The sequence below is a fragment of the Falco rusticolus genome, chromosome 4 (genome assembly GCF_015220075.1).
Source record: "Falco rusticolus isolate bFalRus1 chromosome 4, bFalRus1.pri, whole genome shotgun sequence".
Classification (NCBI taxonomy): Eukaryota; Metazoa; Chordata; class Aves; order Falconiformes; family Falconidae; genus Falco; species Falco rusticolus.
In genome coordinates this window covers 61,442,470-61,461,854 of record NC_051190.1, presented here as the reverse complement: position 1 = coordinate 61,461,854, position 19,385 = coordinate 61,442,470, and the positions used below count along the sequence as shown (strand labels likewise).

Below are 19,385 nucleotides of genomic sequence, written 5' to 3'. Positions count from 1 at the left end.
ATGCAGCACATTTCTTTGGACTATTATGAATTCCAAACTGAAAAGCTGCAATGGAATAATGTCTCCTCTAGCACACTGCCTGAGAATTTGGGGGCACAAGATTAAGGTTCCTTTGCAAATGTTGGTCAAAAAAATTATGCAAAAGGCACAGAAAGAGCCATCAAAGTACAGTCACACATTTTAAGTGTTTTCAGACATAAGTAAGTTGTTCCACCGATTTAGACAGGGCTTTTCGGACAGTTTAGAAGCAATAAGACTTCTCTAAAGGCAGTTTTTGAGTGGTAATTTAAATCATCACAGAAGAACGAAATATTGTCTTGAAAACACATTATAACAAGCATGCACCCACATCCAACGTGAAGCTGCACTGAATGAATACATAAAAATGACAGCAAAAAATAAACATGAATGTTGCATGCAATTGATACTACAGACAATTAGAGAGGAAGAATAGAATTATAAACCGGATTTTGACTAAGATATATTTGTTTCACTATATACGTAAAGAAAGACTCAGATGTATTGATGCTTTGAAGAGCAGTTTACATACCCTCCTGATAAGGGAGGCTTGAGAACCCATAATTCTGATCAGTGTAGAGAGAGGTTGAGACGGGTTCCACTGCTAGTATAGGAGAGGTATGGTTGACTGAGTTTAGAATGCCATCTGTAATTAAGGATAATGAAAGTTAAACACTCTTGTTATTTTGAACAAAAACAACAACAGAACCCTAATCACTTTTCAGCTTATGGGAGAATGATGATGACAAAGAATGAATGTCAAATAATGAACTTGATGAAGAATTACTAAGTCTCAAATACAATACTGCAAACTGTTTCCTAATTTAACAAAATACTATTAGAAAAATTGGTGTTTCACTATTTGTATTTACTTCTCATTTTCCAAATGACTGCTGCACCATTTATGACACTGTACCAGACACTTCATTAAAATCTGCCATTCCAGGGTTACCATGAAAAGAATTATGTTGAGTTCAGGCTCCATAAACAAGAGAGATAGAAATAAATCACTGCTTATGACACAAAAGACAAAACTGGAGAAAAATTACTATCAACAGAAAGTAACTACCTTGAAACAAAAAATTCACCACAATATGTATTTACCCTTTAATAACAGTTTAAAACAAAAGTATATTTAGAACAATTTCAATATGCATTCTTTGTCAGATACTCTTGATTTCTGGACTTGCCCTGTGCACTGAACTTAATCTCATTTAAGACTAAAGACATAAAGCTTCCTAAGTATACAGCATTAAAACCTGCTTGCTCCATGAAACCGTATACATACATTTGAGTACTAGCCCATTGTGCAACACGAGACCAAGCATCTGATCTACTAAAGAAATTAAAGCCTATCAACAATCAATTAATGTTTACTTTTACGTGGCTACTGCAATCAGACACACTTGTGAACAAAACAGGATTCTGTGCATGCGTGTGGTGGATTTCTGTAGAAAAATAGTATGTCAATATAAGTTAAATGGTAGCACCCAGACACAAAAAAAAAGGAAAAATACATAAAGGAGGACTTATTTTGCAATAATAAAATTATTTATAAAAATACCGCTATGTGTTGTTTTTCACTTCAGGGTACAATACAGTGCCAAGAAAAATGGCACCAATTTATAACTAAAATTGAGAAAATGGTGGTATGTAGACCTTGTTCCCAGTTTCTCAGCATACAACTACATACAATCAAAGCTTTAATGACTTGTTCCTCTACAACCCTATTTAGATTTGCAATGACAAACATCAGTTATGGGCATAAAGATCTATTCATTTCCATCAGATTCATAAAATGTTAAGGCTCTTGTACACCAATTCAAATGCAGAGTGCAGTACTTCAGATTGTGTCTTCCAGCATGTCAGTTAGATGCCTTAAATAAACTTTAACTGTTAAATTTGTCATACACGAGTTTTAAGAAAATTTACAAATTTACAAAAAACTGTTGATCATACATCACGATCAAAAGAGATCTTTTGATCTCTTTTGAGAAAAAAGAGAAATCCAATGACAAGAAAATGTGAGAGGATGAAAGCAGGTCACCCACAAGCACTTCTGAAAAGTAAACTTTCTTCTGGCTTCCCAGTATATATGCAACACTATCTAAATATCTAAACAAGGCAACAAATTAATTCCACGTTATTTTTTGTTGCTGTGCTTCTCCGTGTGGAAGGACCATGCTATAGCTCCCACCTGGCCCCAATGCCAGTGATTTTGCTCATGTGACAAGCTAGATGACAGAAAAATGTATGTCCAGTTTTTGCTCCAAGATGCAATTGATACATTTCTAGAGATACCCAGCCAGAGAGCTTTTGGGACCCAAAGTTCAGTCACAGCTTCCCAATTTCTTCAACAAAAGGCTAAAAGTAACTGACCGATGACTGTGAGTTAGCATTCAACTTAATTTTATATAGATCGCCTCTGACATTTAACTTTCATACACTACTTGTTTCCAATGATGTGATCCCCATATATGCTGTACCAATAGTATCATAAAAAGGCAGGTGTATATGTAATGAAAATATGAGAATTTCCTAGATCTTAATTTGCTACAATAATTGATAAACTGGCAATAAAAAAAACCACAATCCTGACTCAACTTTCAGTGTATCTAGATAGAATCCAGAAGTGATAAAGTTACATAAGTGGATAAATGCATAAGGTAAGATTCAGACCAAAGATGAAGACACTTAAAATGGTATCTACATGTAAGACAGCTGTACAATATCCGTAAATGAACTAAAGCAAACCAATACGATCAGTCCAGCTAACCATATACAGATATTAGGATGAGAAGAATAGCTCTCTAGATCCCATGGAGTAGCACTGCACTAACAGAGGTTATACATGTATACTCATGGATACATATCTTGCATGCAACCTTATAAAAACATCAAGACTTAGGTGACAATTTGTACAGACTACAACCTCTAAACGACATCTGAAACCCTGTTTTTTACAGTCTTAAATGACTTTGATTTTTTTAAAAAATACATCTTAATATATGTGTTCAGATGTAGATAAAAAAGAAATGTAGGTTACATTAAGGGAGATAACATGATTAAAATTGACTAACCGAATGATTTCAGGTTAGGTAGCAGCTGAGTAGTCTGGTTTAATATTACAATTACCCTTAGGTTCTACATCTGGTCCACCTCTATTCTCATCACTTCATGCATACTGAGCTGGCATACATTTCTTTACAGATACTACTAACTGGCAATTTTTACTAGACTAAATATCATCTCTGAACTGGCTAAACTAGGCTACTGAGAAAGCATGTTCTAAGTAAGAAAGAAGAGTTAGTAGTGGAATTGTTTCACTGCCCTCAAAATGGCTAATCAGAATGCATAGTTACTAACCAGTGGAAAATGTTGGAACTCTTAATGTCCAGTCAGTTTCACCGATCATCATACAAGGGTGCATTCTTGAGTCTTCTCGAAGATCCCACACCAACAATGAACCATCTATTGTTCCAGCAAAAACTAATGTTGTTTTATTGGGACTAAAGCAGCAACATAACACCTGTTAAGCAGTAAAAATATGCATGGTTGATATTATGATAAAGGCCAATGATTCAATAAGCCTGAAATATGTTTGTTTTTCCTAGGCATGCAAATCCAGAATAAGACTGATTACAGTGTTTGTGGCAGAAGGCCAGCTTATTTAAAAGAGAAGTAAGACACAAGACTTTCAGTAGGCCTTCCCTTTTCAAGACAATTGTTGTGTAAGCTGCATCTACTACCACAAAGCTGAAGGGGGTGATTCAGCTGCAGCATAGTGACGGGTAGAGAGAAGCCCTGACAACATCTGAACCAGCTGTTTTACTTCCATTCATTCTTTAATCATGAAACAGAGTCAAAATATAAAAAAAAAAACCAAACCAAAACACCATGACCATCCCTTCATCCTAGTACTGGAACACAAAACAGAAGAGAATAGTGTTCTGCTCACTAGGCTTAAATGTGTTTTTCAAAAGATGACATACCTTGCAACAAGACAAGAAAACACAATACACATAATAAAGCCTTTTATTCCATGGGCAAATATACAATGTTATTAAAACATACCTCTGAGTCACATATTAAAACTTTCTGCGGACTGGAGGGCTGCCAGATGTTCCAAACACATATGAGGCTCTTTCTGTTCAGTAAACCAACACCTGCCTTTTCAGGTAATCCATGAGCAGAAAGTAGTATCTGCCTCTGAACTTGAGAGACATATAGGCAGGATATTTTTCGGTCTAAGCCATTTAACAAAAAATCAAGAAAGAAAAATAAATAAAAAAGTAAACTCACTGCAGATGAAAAAACATATTTAGCTGCTATAGCAACAACCAAAGAAGCTAAGACGTAATTATGAAGAATATTTCTATTAACAGCGAGTTGCTTTTGACGTTACACAAGAAAAAAGGAGGGAGTAGAGAAAGAATACAAAAAAATAGAAGTAAGTAGAAAGCAAAAAGGAAGAAAGCCAGGAAGTTAGTACAATAATTACTCTGGGCATAAGCAAGCCAATCTGATCTGACGTCAGTATATATACTGAAAATTAGGCTGTCTCAAGAGGAAACAGCACAGGCCAGGCTTTTTCTGGTTCATCACATGTTCATGTTAGAATACGTATGGTTTTGTGTTATAATAGATCTTCCTAACATAATTACAAATGCTTTGTTTTTCTTTTCATCTGAACATCCAGTGTTTATATGGGGAATATACAATGCAGTTCAGTTATATCAGGCTATATTCTCCCTGTTCAACAACCTGGCTTTATCTGCAACTTCAGCCCTACCTGTCAGCATAAAGAGCCTATATAAAATTACACCCCTTGGGATGGCCCTTCAACAACAGGGGCAAGAAAATACATCCAGGGCACCCCTATATCATGCTAATTGCTGGCTATATTTCTCGTTTCACAGCAGCTAGGATGCTCTGATGTTCCCTGTGCAAAACCAATCTGCACAGAGTTACAGCAAAAATAGCACAGTTAAAAAGCAGGCTTTACATCACCTATATGTCCTGATATGTGCTGTTTGCACTTCAGTCATGACAAAGAACATGGTATTCTGCATAAGGAAGAAGAGTTCACACTGTATACTAAAAGGTGTAGAATAATGTTCCCTTACCATGGAGGAATGGTTGGTTAGTATTTAACTGGAAACAGCTATCACTAATAGACAGACTGGTTTGTCGAGATCTTAGTTTCCACCCAGGTTGTGTTGCGACTTGATCTTCCTCTAGCAAAACAGCAATCACCTTTCAAACATAATTACATTTATAGAAATAAAAAGGTCGTCTTATCTTTCAGCTTTGCTATTTGCAGCTTTATAAAGTATATGGATTAATTTAATAAATCTTTATCAACTCTCTTTTTAGTTTTATATCTTTGCAAGTACAGCTTTACAGACATAAAAATGTTGCACAGCTCTGGTTCCATTCCTTTGCAGAGAGATGAATCTCAATGATAATGCATATTATTTAAGTAATTTACTTAAATTAGTCAGAACAAGTACTGTAAGTGATCTATCACACTGTATATTTATGCACACAACTCATAAGGGATACTAAGTACTTAAGTTACCTGGCAAGCAGACCGGAGGAAATTTGCTAATCTTTGTGAATCAACTTTAGGTGTTACAGCTCCATTCACTGACATATCATGGCTGTTTATGGGACCTAAGAAAAAACAAAAACCAGACCCAAACTTGACACTTCAAAAGGGAAACAATCAAGAAAACCGTAAGAACAATGTAATTATTAAGCATAAAGAAAGTGGTAGGAATCAGCTTCTCTTCAGCAGAAATAAAAGTACCGAACAAGAAGATCTGTGGGAGAATCATATCTGCTGCCAACAGAACCAGCAATCCAGAAAGAAGAAACTATTTCTGCCACTTATTCTCCCTCTCCGCAAGGGGATTCAGGATGCATACAGCAGTTTGCTACCAATCCAGCCTGCCACAATCCTGACAATTAACGGGTACAAAAGAGAAAGTTTACATGCATACATCCATATATGGATAAGATCAGAATGTTCTTCACCTCCAGATACAAGGGCACTTTCTCCTGGATGTTGTGTCCATTTCTCCAGTGTCTCAACTTCCTCAGTCTGAACGTCTCTCTCAAGATTGTCCTCGTTACACTGAACATATGCCTTAAGTAGAAAGATAAAGTGGTCAATATATGGGTGACACAGCTAAGAATGACAGCACATAACTGAATAAAACGTAGTCATTTTAAAATTGATGTTCCCTATGTGAAACCAATCTGCACAGAGCTGCAGCAAGAATAGCACAATTGAAAGAAAAGTGGGCTTTACATTTTGTAGATTTTTGAATTTTGTAAAAATTCAGACCTAAGCATGCTTACACAGGGTCATTATTTTGTACATGCATGTTTTACTACATTTCACACAAAAGTGCTAAACCTACTGCAAAACTATGGAATGTCTTACATGCCGTGAACACTAAACCCAGCATACTCGGGACAGTGAGCCACAGAGAGTGTTCTCTTCTAAAATGGAAGGCCATGGAAATGGCCTTTCTGGCCAAAAATTTTTATATCATTGCTTTATGGTAATTAAGGCTTAGAGATGAAAATTATTAATTTATTACTTCAGTGCCCTATCAGCTTTAATAACTTTCTTTTATAAGAAAAACTATTTTCCAGAACAAGAATCAGCACTTCGAGGACTTCAACATTATCTTGTATTTGTTACCCACCTGCTTAGTGTTCATTTTGCCAAAATTCCTGATATACATGTCGTACTCATTTACAGGAGGCAAGTCCAATAAAGAAAAACTAACTGAGAAGTCCAGATCAATTAGTCGGAGAAGTTCTGAACTCCGTTTTCTTTAGAATGAATTACAAGAGAGAAACAAAAAATAGTTAAGACCAAGTATTTGGTATTCCAAAAGAAACACAACCTTATTTTGTACAATACCAGAGATCTAACAGTCCATTGATCTATGTGAATTGAGGCTGTACCAAAATTAATTGGCAAATAAAAATAGAAAATACATAGTTATGTGTTCTCATTTAATGTTATGCTGAGATAATTACCATATTTAAAAATAGAATACAGATTGCAAATGGAAAACTTATCTCGTTTATTATTAAACCAAAACTGTCAAAGTCTGGCACGATCATCTTTCCTAAGTATTTAAAAGCTGTTCTGAGGTAACAGATGAATGCCTCTTCCTATAGTTAGGATGGTGGGTAATTCTCCTAAACTAGTTTTATTAACCTTTATCACCTATATGTGCCCATGCTTTTATGAAGATCATCTAGATTACCCTGGGTTTGTTAGACTTATGCAAATGTATTTTGAATGACCTCCACTGGTAACAGGCTGACTGAATTGGTACCTCTCCACATCACTAGGGAAACAAATAACAATAGCAGTAATCCTAAAATATATTCTAACTAATATACATGAAATTAATTTATTGCTGATTCATAACCTGTGGACATGAATACTGGCCTCTTCCCCAAAAAGAAGGCCTCCAAACCCCATCAGTTACTGGACTACTGGAGTTGATTCACATTTTATGAAAACAATTACTTGAGATTGAGGTAGAGTATGTATTCTTCCACTTGTATTTTTTGTTCTGTGTAAGATTAGCACATTGTACAGTATTTGAGATACCTGGATCTCTTTGTCCTATGAAATGCCAAATCTTTCCATCTTCCAAAAACCCCTTGCTGGAATGATAAAAAATACCCTCAACTTCCTTATCCAGCTCAATTCTTTTACCTTCTGCCTATTTAAATTCTTAATTTTTTCATCTTTGCTCACAAATAAAATGATCCTTTGATTACTAATTCAAAAACAAATCTACCTTCATATACTGTACCTTTCTCTGGCAGGTAAGAAACATTTATGTGATACTACTAATTATCACCAACTACAAAGACATTCCTACCACTCCACTTGTATGGATGTGTGGATAATGAAAAGTCAGTCAGTCTTTGTCACAATTCACAGAACTATCTATCTACTTAATGTCATAAACCCGTTAAGATATTTTAAGAGTTAACCACTTGAATTATATGCAGATGTCTGTTTACAAGTTAATTTCACACTCTTGCTATAGTACAGATTCCCTGACAAGGAGAAATTTTTTGTAGTTTCCCTTTCTCTCTCTTGCCGTTTCAGATTTTTAAAATATATTTAATATAAATACAACCCAGGTACAATTATGGGTCTGTATCAATTCCATATCTAAATAGTCTTACGGATGCATATTATAGTTGCAGTTTCTTCTCCAGTAAGATAGTGTTTGAAAAGGGTGAAGACCAGAGCAACATGAGCTGGAATTTCTCCTCTGATATTTTAGGCTGGATTTTTCTTCATGCATAGGGACAATTTTCACACCTCCTTTTTGCTATTTTATATTATTATTGCATTTTCTTGCCCACATTTTATTTGTACTTCTATTTTCTAATACACCACCTCTTCACAAACATTGTGGGCACAGATTGCTGAGATCTAATTCAAATATATGAAAGTTGCTTCCTAGTTACAAATCTTAATGATACATGCAGACAGATCCTTAAAATTATAACTAATAAGACTCATACTAATACAGCTCCAAAGTACCACAGCTCATTTATGGGATGCTTTCAGACTATTTATTGGTAGCCTGTATTACCACAGCATTAAATTCCACAAACCCTTTCTCTAGCCATGAAAATGCTAGTTATCTCCACAGGCTACATATGTTAGCATGTACACAATGTCATATACACAGTCATAGTCAGTCATGGTACAAAATCAGGAGAGGCCGACAAACATTTCAGAAGGCAATTCTTCAGGGATGCCTTCCTGAATTTCCTCATCTGTCTCCACTGTCTAGAGAGGAAGCCTCGACAATGAACTCACATAAAATTTGGGCAAATTAAATTTAGGCAAGGTGAGTTAGCCTAGACAATAAACATTTCCCATATGTGATGATTAGCCACTTATGTAGAGTCACAAAGCACTGCAAATCCAGTATTATCAATAATATTTAATATTCTTGCTTTATGTGTCCAATTGATGCAACAAAACATAGGAGATATATACACTGTTTCAGATAAATCTGGATCTCCTTGCAAGTTTCACAAGAAACAGGCATCAATTTGTTTCTTTAATACAGAGTTGTCCTAGATATCTCAAATCTAGATCAATTTCAGATCAGTAATAACATGTTTTTACACCAACTGGTGTTATCCCTGAAAGGGAACATGCTATTTTGGCAACAGTATGTAACATATAGAGTCTTGATTATTTCAAGAAAGTACAGTTCAGCAGAGCCCTGAGAGCAGCTAAAAGGCTTGCTCCTCAGTACTATAAGTCAATATCTAATTAAGTGACTGAATAATCATACAAAGAAATTACAATCCTCGCAACTCATTCTGTAATGATACACACAAACTGGTATATATATAAATTTGCTTCAAAATGACATGTAGTAAAGCCTGTAAATTATATTTACTTAAGAACTAATTAGTGTTAGATTACAAAAATAATATTTGACTCTAAAAAGCATCAAGTTTATAAACTTCATATATTTCAAATATAATGAAAAAAATACAGTCACACAGTGGGTTGCCATTTTGTGTGGGTTATTTAAAATACACTTACTTCTGCTTACTAGCCATACTTCGGCTAGTTTGTCGTTGGTTTGCCATTTGAAAATCCATGAATATTCCACAAAAAGAGTTTCTGACAGAAGGGTATTGCTTTTCTGTGATATTATAAAACATTGTTAGTGTTATAATTCACACCTTACGGTGCATTTAAATGTAAAGCAGTAAGTCTAAAAGCAACAGATTTATTATGACACAGCTATTAGAAGTCACTGGTCTGCACATAACACAACATGCTCTAGCACAGTTATCAGTACAATAAGCTTCTTAACTTCAGCAGCAGGCCAGCATTTTTCCCTTACTGTGGTCCTTCACCAATAAATTCAAAATTACTGATCATTGTTAATTTTTATTTTAGAAGACTATGATCAGAAAGTATCTCTTTCTTTCTGCTGCCATTGGCAGCTCCCTTGTTCCCCTGGGTACAGTAAAATGCTCTATGAGCAATTATAAAAATCATATCAAATTCACACAGACTACGCCACATGCATGCTACACCACTGAATCAGAATTCACCACTACATCTAGTGGAGAAGCTCATCAACACAAGCTTAACTGATGCCTTTGGATGGATAAGCAAAACATTGAAAACTGTTGCTTTAAAAATCACAGTTAATGGAACAGCTATAATATCTGATGTCATGTCAATGTTACTCCCTTTTACCAAACGATCAAGAACATTTTTAATCAAATGAGATCAAAACTTCTTCAAAATAGTGTTGTGTAATTTACCATAAAGCACTAAGTGCTACAATTTGGAATTTAAAAATCGGATTCTATATTAGAATTCTATCCTGTTCATTAGATCTATACTATTAATGGAATTCTTTTATTGATTCCATATTGTTTATCAGGAATACAATAATAAATGCATAAATCTTTTGCAAGAAGAAATTCATATTACAGCATACTGGTTCTGACTTGCAATGACTCTTAATCAAAAATTTGTTGGTACTGTAAGGACTTACAGAAACTCTATGCTATTCTCCCGTGACTGTACTAACTTTGCATGAACCAGAGTAAAAAGCTGTTTAAGGTTCTTTTGCACAATTATTCTACACTGCTATTCACATGAGTGAAGAGTGCAAAGAGGAATCACAACTGTAGTTACTTAAATAAGTAGACCTGACACAGGTATCAGGTCAACTGGACAGTCACATTTCAGAAAAAAACGCATTTTAAAAGTGATACAGAACGGTATATTTAAGTAGTATCTGTATTTCTCACCTTCCCACCCAGAGCAGTGGCTTCAACTTTGTTTAAAAGAAAAAGGCAAATGAATGTCACCAGAAACCTCAAACTGTTCTAGCACTTCTCCAGGTTTCAAAACCCAGACTCTCATATCCTCCTCTTACCCAAATTAAGACATATTAAATGTCAGTCTGTAAATTTTTATACTTCACATTTTAAACGATTAGTAATGACTCTGAATCATGCTTTAGCAACGTGAAAGTTACAGTACTTACCCACAAACCTAAGTGATTCATCCAGAGGACCAGATTTCTGCCTTTAGGCAGACTTCTAGAAAAAGTGGCTTGTTTACTTGTACGTTGTATGTGTTATTCATACATTTAATAAAAAGAGACTGATATCTAGTCACATACCCATGATCAGTTCCTTTTGTTCAGTTTCAATTTTCTTTGGCAGTAAAGTACAAATTCTATCATTTTCTGCACTAATTGCTCTTTGAATTTCTTCAATTTCTGATGTTCTGGAAAATGGAATCTCTCCTGGGTCTTCTTTTGCATCTCTTTCTTCACTACTTTTGTCTTCATCATCATCAAAATCATCTTCATAATCCTTTAAAAGTAATAGGACTTTCAATAACTAGTAAACATGGATTATAGAAGTATTTTTCAAGATCTTTTTAAGAAGTTATAAAATGCTATCAAAAATAAAAATTCTCATACAGACGTCTACAAATCCTCTGACTGAAAGAAATTTTAAAATAAAGAAAATGGCATGTCTTGATTGTGATGTAATTCTAATCCAGAAAAGACAACCCTACATTGTTCTCCAGTGTCCAAAATAGATATCTTCTTTTTTTTTTAATATCCTAAAGTAGAAACTAATGTTTAGGTGAATTATGTGTTCTTTAAAGAAGTAACATGACAGTGTTCAGTGGCATAAATGCTTCATAAATGTATGAAGTTGTTTATTTGGTAGTTTTAATCAAAGATGTCCTTCAACAGCAGGCTCAAATTTACTAAACTACCATACTACCTGTTTGCAAGTCCATGCATGAGGCTCATACTTTAGCAGTTCTCTTAACTAAGATAATTCATCTCATGCTAAAATAATGACCCTAACACAAATGATATGAACAAGTCTTAAAAGCGCCCGTTTCTCTCCACTGAATGGCAAGGACTACTATAGCGAACAGCTCAACAACGGACATCACTCCTAACGTTAAGTGGAGGTGAATTTGTGCTTTGCTGAACAAAGGTGTAGCTGGCTCAGCCAGCAATGAAAGTCCATTCAACACACTCTTCTATCTTAACTTCAAAGCGAACAAAAGAGAGCTAAAAGACAGTTCAATTAAACAAATTAATAAAGGGACTGCTGTGTGTCAATTCTTTTTTCCTACAGCATTTTTGTAATTAAAAACAATAAGGCTTTTTTTTTTCTCCTGAAATTGATTATTCACTCCCATTATTTAAAAAAATCAGCATTTTTCACAGAAAATCATTAAAATAATTGAAATCCAGGAAGACAGAAGGAGCATCTCATGAAGATTTCAACTCAAACCCAAAAGTTGGTTCCCAACCCCTGATGAAAACTGATTAAATATACAGTAGAGTTTCTAAATAACATTTTAACTTATTATTATCTACTGTTAGCCAAGTTAAGGTCACTGTCACCAAAAAAAAAAAAAAAAAAAAGAGTAGGTAAAAACCATGTAACATCCTTTGATACTTCAGAATTACTTCAAATGGACAATTGTATGTTTTTACTTACTTCAAAATCATCTTCGTAATTTGCTGAAAAGTTATCAAATCCCATGTCTGAATTATAGATGTGTGTATCTTTCATTTCCTAAATAAGAAAACAAATGAAATTGTTAAATAATCTTACAAAATATCTTTATCTGCCAAATCTCAGCATAAAGATAGGTGAATAGCTGTCCTCCAATATTTCTACATTTTCAAGCAAACATACTACAAATTCAGTTTAGAAATATAAATAAAAGTGTATTAACAAGTGATAATTATTGACTTAAAATAATAATACAGGAAGGCAGAACAGAACTCAACCCTACCTTGGGACGACAACTGTTTTCCCACCAGTCTGTTACTGCGAAAGACAAAAACTTCTGTGCTGCCTATAATTTCAATAGCTCTTACAATGGTGTAACAACAAAATAAGACTGTTCTACTTTTTTGAGGATTAGACAAAACTACCCCTATACCTAAGGCATACTGGGGGACTCAATCTGTTAATGAAATACTGCACATGTTGAAAATCCTGCACATGTTGGAACCAGGAAAACAGAGGCATGGATACAACAGGAAAATAAGGTATTTTTATACATAAATAATTTTGTTAACATTGCATCTTCTACTGTATTAACATGGAATAAGATTTACGGCATTCCTGAAATATTCAGAAAGAAACTACCTTTCTCTAGCTTATTGAACTTGATTAAAATAATGCCATTTAATTGCCCCAACATGTACCCTGAACAAACATTAAGCTTAAAATGACACACACCAATCTACTCAGTCTTTAGCCAGCCTTTTCCCTCAACAGACTCCTCAGAGTCACACACTAAATTATACACGTGCAAGGGATTTCAACAGATTTCAAAATGGAAATAAATGTTAGGTTTTATGAAAAATATCCAGCGTAACAGCGCACCTATTAACTGCTTCTACCTTTACAAGCTGGTTGTCGAACACCAAGTGAGACACACTTTTGATCCTTTCACAACTTGTTAAGAGCTAGAGCCACTTAGTTTTCACAGAATGTAGTACTGTCAAAAGTATTACAGACATTATATAGCAGTTAACAGCTTCTACAGATACCTCACTTTTCAGTCATCAGACTCCTAGAACTAGGACTATAGTACTTCAGTCTTTCCGGCCGCTGCTTTTTGTCACTCCTCAGATCAATCTTTGGATCAAGAATATATTATATTAGTCAGGTTGTCATCTGAGCAAAACTGGCCAAAATTGGGCAAAATTTCCCCAATTTGTTCTTCCTGCAAGGTTGCAGGTACCCAGCAGTAACTAATTCATAGAGAATTTTTTAAAATCCTTATTCCATTTAGTCAAAGACACATGTAGCAATACACCCGTGAAGATGGTTATAGTCCTTATTAGCTTACTGTAATCATCTCTGAATACACTTAAAGATCTGCCATTTTTATTAATAACACACAAATGTTTTTAACATTACATCTGTTACACATGTAGTTTTTACACACTAAACCCCTCCACTTGTCAGTAGTTGTCAAAATCATACCATCCTTGTAAGAACCTCCTACATTCCCACAGGAAATCAGAATCACCCTATCACTGGTATTTTCCTACTTTAAAGGTTATATGGAAAATATATTGTCCATACAAAGCAGGATTAGAAGTCATGTTGGAATATCTGGATAACTGTGGCATTTGGAGTAACAAATCGATGATGAAATCCAACAGCATAAAGTGCAAACCCATGGAATTTGATTTAATTAGTCCTGTTGAGTCAGGTCTTAAGTGGGGATCTCACCTTCCTTGGTTGCTGCCTATAGCTAACGAAGACAGAGAAGATACTGGAAAAGGAGGTCAAATATAAAAGGACTGAACTGCCTACTTCTCTCCAAAATCTACAAAGGAAATTTAGGTCCTCACCACAGACAATTCACACCTACAGGTGGGCTCAATCTGGGCTTTACAGATTAGCATCAATGCCAGCTGCTACCTGGAACCTCAGCTGTTAGAAACAATAGAGGAAGAGAACAGTTTGAACATGTTAATTGATCCAGGATGACTGCTGGCCACAGTGGTAAGAGCTGTGCAGACTAAATCTAAGAGTATGTCAGGAAGCTACTTCGCTCAGGAACATATAAATATTTATGTCACGAGGTGCTGATGAAAATTCGCATTCAGTACTGTGTTCAACTCTGGTCATCCATATAAAAAAAATAAAAATTAATGCCAATTGAAACAGAGAAAGAGAGAGCTGCTAGAATGATGACAGGAATAAAGAATGTGGCTTGTATAGGTCAGCAAAACTAAGCCAGAGAAGAGACAAACGTGCTTTGCATAAGCTCATTAGGGGAAGAAAACCCTAAAAAAGTATTTGAGCTAAATGCTAGCACTAAAGCAAGAATAATGGAAGCATACTGGAAATTAAAATTAAAAGTTGAAAGAGAAGTACTTCTGGTATGAAAACAGCCAGGTTTTAAAAGAAGTTAGTATGGTTTTGAAAGATACATATGTGAAAGGTATGTGGCTGCTCATAACATGAGGCTATGGAAAAGGATGTCTTCGTAGGTATTACTGCTTTTTCCTAGATCAGGACCATAATCCTACAACATTCCAAAACAGAATTTGGATTTTGGGGGATGGTTATGAACAGCTGAAAATATGACAAAATATTTTAAAAGTTTTTATGGTAAAGTTAGACTGTATCTGCACCGACTGGTCCACATCAACCCAAGTCTATATAGCCTGCACTTCAGACTTGCTGAAAACTTGGTTCTGTCTGCATCTGTCCATTTAAACATACTACAATACTTCCCTCTTTCTTACAGCAGCTGTTTTAAGAGACATATATGAACTACATTGCTAGCTGCATTTACTCAGCTTACACTACATATTATTTGCCTATATCAGATGTTTATATAAAGAAATAATATACTTTAGGTATGTGTAGTTTATTTGCATTACATTTATAAACTCTTCCCACTTACTGAGAATTATTTTTTCAAGCACAGACAATATTGAAGTACAGTTGAATAGATGGCTACCTTCAATTCTTAGCGAATTTATAGAGAATAAATCCATTTTCTAATGCTGTATCCAGAAAAAGAGGTCAGGAGATACCTGAAGACCAATACACGTACATCTTATTTTATCTTAGAATGCATTATATTGAAATACATATTGTAATTAATCCCAAGAAATTAACACAACATTCCAAGTTCCAAAACCAAATAGTTTTACCTCTTGTTTTGTGTCCCTTTCCTCTTTTTCAATGAGTTTTCCTTTATCTTTTGCAGTCCTGTTGAAGAAGAGAACATCAACTTTATTGGTTAACTCAGAAGGAAGCATTAGTTTTGGTTTGGTTTTGTTTTCTGGGGGGGTTGTTTGTTTTTTTTAAAAAAACAGCTCTTTTTTCCTGAAAAGGAAAAAATAGTTGAAAATTTCCAATAAACAGAAATATTTCTACAAATACTTTTATAGATCTACATTTATGATACAAAATGATAATGAAACAGCCAAGTGATTAATCAGCTAAGAACTGCAAAAAAACTTGTCCAAATTTAATGCCTATAATTGCATCAAAACAGAAGAAAAAGGAAAATGGAAAAAAAAACTATTTAACCCACATACCCATTAGTTGTATTAATATCTACAGCAAACTGGAGGTCAAGATCAGGCTGGTGTAATGCGCTCTAAAGCTATAAATCACAGACTGACATTCAAACCTGTTTTTTCATTCAGGGGTTTTATTTATGAGGACAATAAATCAGGGTCAGACAGCAGGAGAAAATAAAAAACCTCTGCTCCTTAACAATCTACTTAATTATTTTCTAAGTAGAGTATCAGACTTCAAGAAGAGAATGTTCTACTTTTCAGGTAAGAGGGTATTCATTTATACTGCCGTTGGGACTGATGAACATAAGAAAAGGCAACAATAAAAGCAAAAATATGGCTGCATCCTCTCATAACAAATCAGAATGATTCAACATTGACAGTGCTTGATGCTGAACCAGTTTTGTGATATCCCAATAACCCATATTGCCTTCCTTGCCATTGAGAAATGGCTAATTCCTTTTTCCCAGCTATGTACAAGCAATGACTCCCCCACAACACCCCATCAACAACAGCTTCAAAATATAACCTGTGTATTTGGCACTGCTTGACACAGTTAAATGCAGCTGCCAGAAAGAATCTCAACATACATATTCTGAAATATTTTTTTTCCTTTGTACAGAAATACACTTCCACGAAGACCAAATCACTATGACTAAAGTGATCTGTCCCATGCTTAAGAAACAGTAGTAATATTTCGCCAATAGTGGTAGTGACTTTATCTCTGCCAGTGTGCCCAGTAGCCAGCATGCCAGTCTTCTATTTAGCTTTAGCTAGGAAGCTAAATGAGGGTTTACAAATAAGAATCATGACTGACAACATACTCTGAGAGTTACACTTCAGAAAGCTGCATAGGAATTTCACATAGCTAAAGCACTGAAGAATGGAAAAAGAACTATAATATATGGAGATCTTCTGTAAGATTTTATATTTGCTAGTAATAAAACTTAGAAATATAATCCTTAAATTTTACTGATCCTACTGAGAATTAGCTGGACCTTTCACTTTGACATATAACAGTAAACTTGCTATATATATCTAATGTTTTAAAGACCATCCAGGGTAGAAACTAAGTAGAGGTACTAAAATTAAAATAAGCAATATAAGAGAGTCCTATGTAGCTCATCATGAACCTTACGTGTGTCCACATGACTGCTTAGTGAATTTCCAGGTGGTACATACAGCATTTCTGCATCCCAAACTATATATCCAGATTAATATATATGTAGTTTGCAAGGACTGCAAAGTATCTTATTATCCTGACATAGAAAAACAAATGAATACCAACACATAATTTTCATATGAATCCTCTTAGAGACAAAACACAAAGGGCCTATGAAAAAAAACATATTCACCCTAGATATTTGAGATCAACAATTCATGCTTATTGTTTTGGTGGTGACTGAATCTTAGTAACTACCATACAGTATATACTTATTTTAAAGCTCTGAATTTACCTTACATGCTGATGGCTCACTACTTCTTGAATCCCCTCCTCTTTTTTGTATTCACTGTTCTGTAAAAGAAGTCATGACAGTCATGTGTCAGAAATTCTGGGAGGAAATATGTATATGAACCTGTATTAGCAGCAATATTAAACAGTAAGAAAGGTTTCTAATCAATTATTTCAATGACATACTATTTTTGTATCAGTCATTCCTTGTAAGAAGTTCTCTGTATGAACTAAAATGAGAATAATCTCCTCCTTACAAATATAATAAGCAAAGAAAATAAACACCCATAAAAGATACATAAAAGTGTATCTTTTATGGGTGTTTATTTTCTTCTGAAAATATTAAATACCCGGGAGTGAAGTTTGGCTACAATCCCCTTCTGCAGTGCATTTCAGAAAGGAAACAAGAAGGGATCTTGAGACTTCTCCTTTGCTCACAAAATCTTACAATGCTTTACCAGAGTAAATTCCAGCTTTTTTATAGGATACCTTCACATTACCATATTAGTAAAAAAGGTTAAAAAATGCTTTGGGCCCAGTGTATACTGCATAAATTGTGAGCACAGAGTACTTTCCTAAAAAAACCCTAGGTATGGCTGAAAAAATGATTGTAACTAAGGGCTGACCTCAGTAGGCTGTGGCCAGCCTGTTTCAAAGAATGGTATTTTCACAGTATGGACTGTAACAGTTTATACCAGTTGGACCTAGGGAGAGAGAACATTGTCAGGTGCTTTTAGTCTCCAGTATAGGGACTTGACTCTTAAATTCTGTAGTATGAAGGTTTGGCTAAGTCTGGAAATGTATTCAATAGATTGTTTAAGAAAAAGGTGCTTTTCTTTATCCATGAACATCAGAAAAACAAACGTAACTCTGAGACAGAAGTATCAGCATCAGTGCGTATGCTCTGTAACAGCTACTTCAGTTAATTTCCAAGGAAGTCAAACCTTGAGTAAGCTCCTGAAAGACTTTTGAATTCTGCTGCACAAAATCAGTTACAGCAATCACTTGCAGTGGACTTCTACACTGAAGGTGCCCAGTATTTTCACTGAAAAAGTATTTCTGAACTTTTATTTGAGAAACATGTAGATCTTCACTCCTTAGGCAGCAGAAGAAACTACCCCAGACCATCTGAATGGCTCTATGTTCCATAAAACTTACCTGATTTTAAGAGTTACAAATTACATTTCTTCTCTCATTCTGGTAGAATGAGTACTTGCATTATAAAAACCAGTTAAAAATTCAAAGTTCTAATCAAGTCTCTAGGATGGAACATCATGCTCTGTGTTAGGAACATGGCTTCAGAAGTACAGCCAAAACCCATAAATATAAGGGAACTACACTCACATGCCTGCTTCTCAGTTAGATATCCATGCTCTCTTTGTAGGCGACACCCAAACCAGCTTCTATTAAAATAATATTTTTTTCCAATAAAGGCAACCAATACATTTTAATAGACCTCCAGCCTAATGTCATCTCCACTTCAAAGTGTTAGTCAAAATTTCAAAAGTCATAGCAATAAAGAATTGTATGAATAAAAGACATTTCTAACATATAGACAAGTTTCTAGTTTAAATTTCACGGAAGGAATCAGCTGTGGGTTACGATACTTAAATGCAGGTGTAGTATTTTAATCTACCACTTTACCCTCAAATTTAAGAAAGTGTTGTCTTAAAATCCTAGTATTTTTATTATTCACCTTATTAATGACTATGTATCAATAAATAAAGTAAGTTATAAGGTAATGTTTTGAAGACTTA

The 19,385-nt window shown here is 34.8% G+C and overlaps 1 protein-coding gene across 2 annotated transcripts in view; it reads right to left on the bottom strand.

The window, feature by feature from the left end:
- The window catches only part of DYNC2I1 (dynein 2 intermediate chain 1), a 34,500-nt gene that overhangs the window by 7,087 nt on the left and 8,028 nt on the right, over window positions 1-19,385 (bottom strand). For both annotated transcript variants that reach the window (XM_037385892.1, XM_037385891.1), the window contains 12 exons: window positions 17,633-17,691; window positions 15,804-15,861; window positions 12,607-12,684; window positions 11,253-11,448; window positions 9,644-9,746; window positions 6,738-6,867; window positions 6,058-6,169; window positions 5,600-5,694; window positions 5,145-5,274; window positions 4,093-4,265; window positions 3,385-3,547; window positions 551-664 (listed from right to left, as the gene is read on the bottom strand). In XM_037385892.1, coding sequence (XP_037241789.1) covers window positions 551-664; window positions 3,385-3,547; window positions 4,093-4,265; window positions 5,145-5,274; window positions 5,600-5,694; window positions 6,058-6,169; window positions 6,738-6,867; window positions 9,644-9,746; window positions 11,253-11,448; window positions 12,607-12,684; window positions 15,804-15,861; window positions 17,633-17,691 — 1,411 coding nt within the window. The remainder of the gene's footprint in view (window positions 1-550; window positions 665-3,384; window positions 3,548-4,092; window positions 4,266-5,144; window positions 5,275-5,599; window positions 5,695-6,057; window positions 6,170-6,737; window positions 6,868-9,643; window positions 9,747-11,252; window positions 11,449-12,606; window positions 12,685-15,803; window positions 15,862-17,632; window positions 17,692-19,385) is intronic.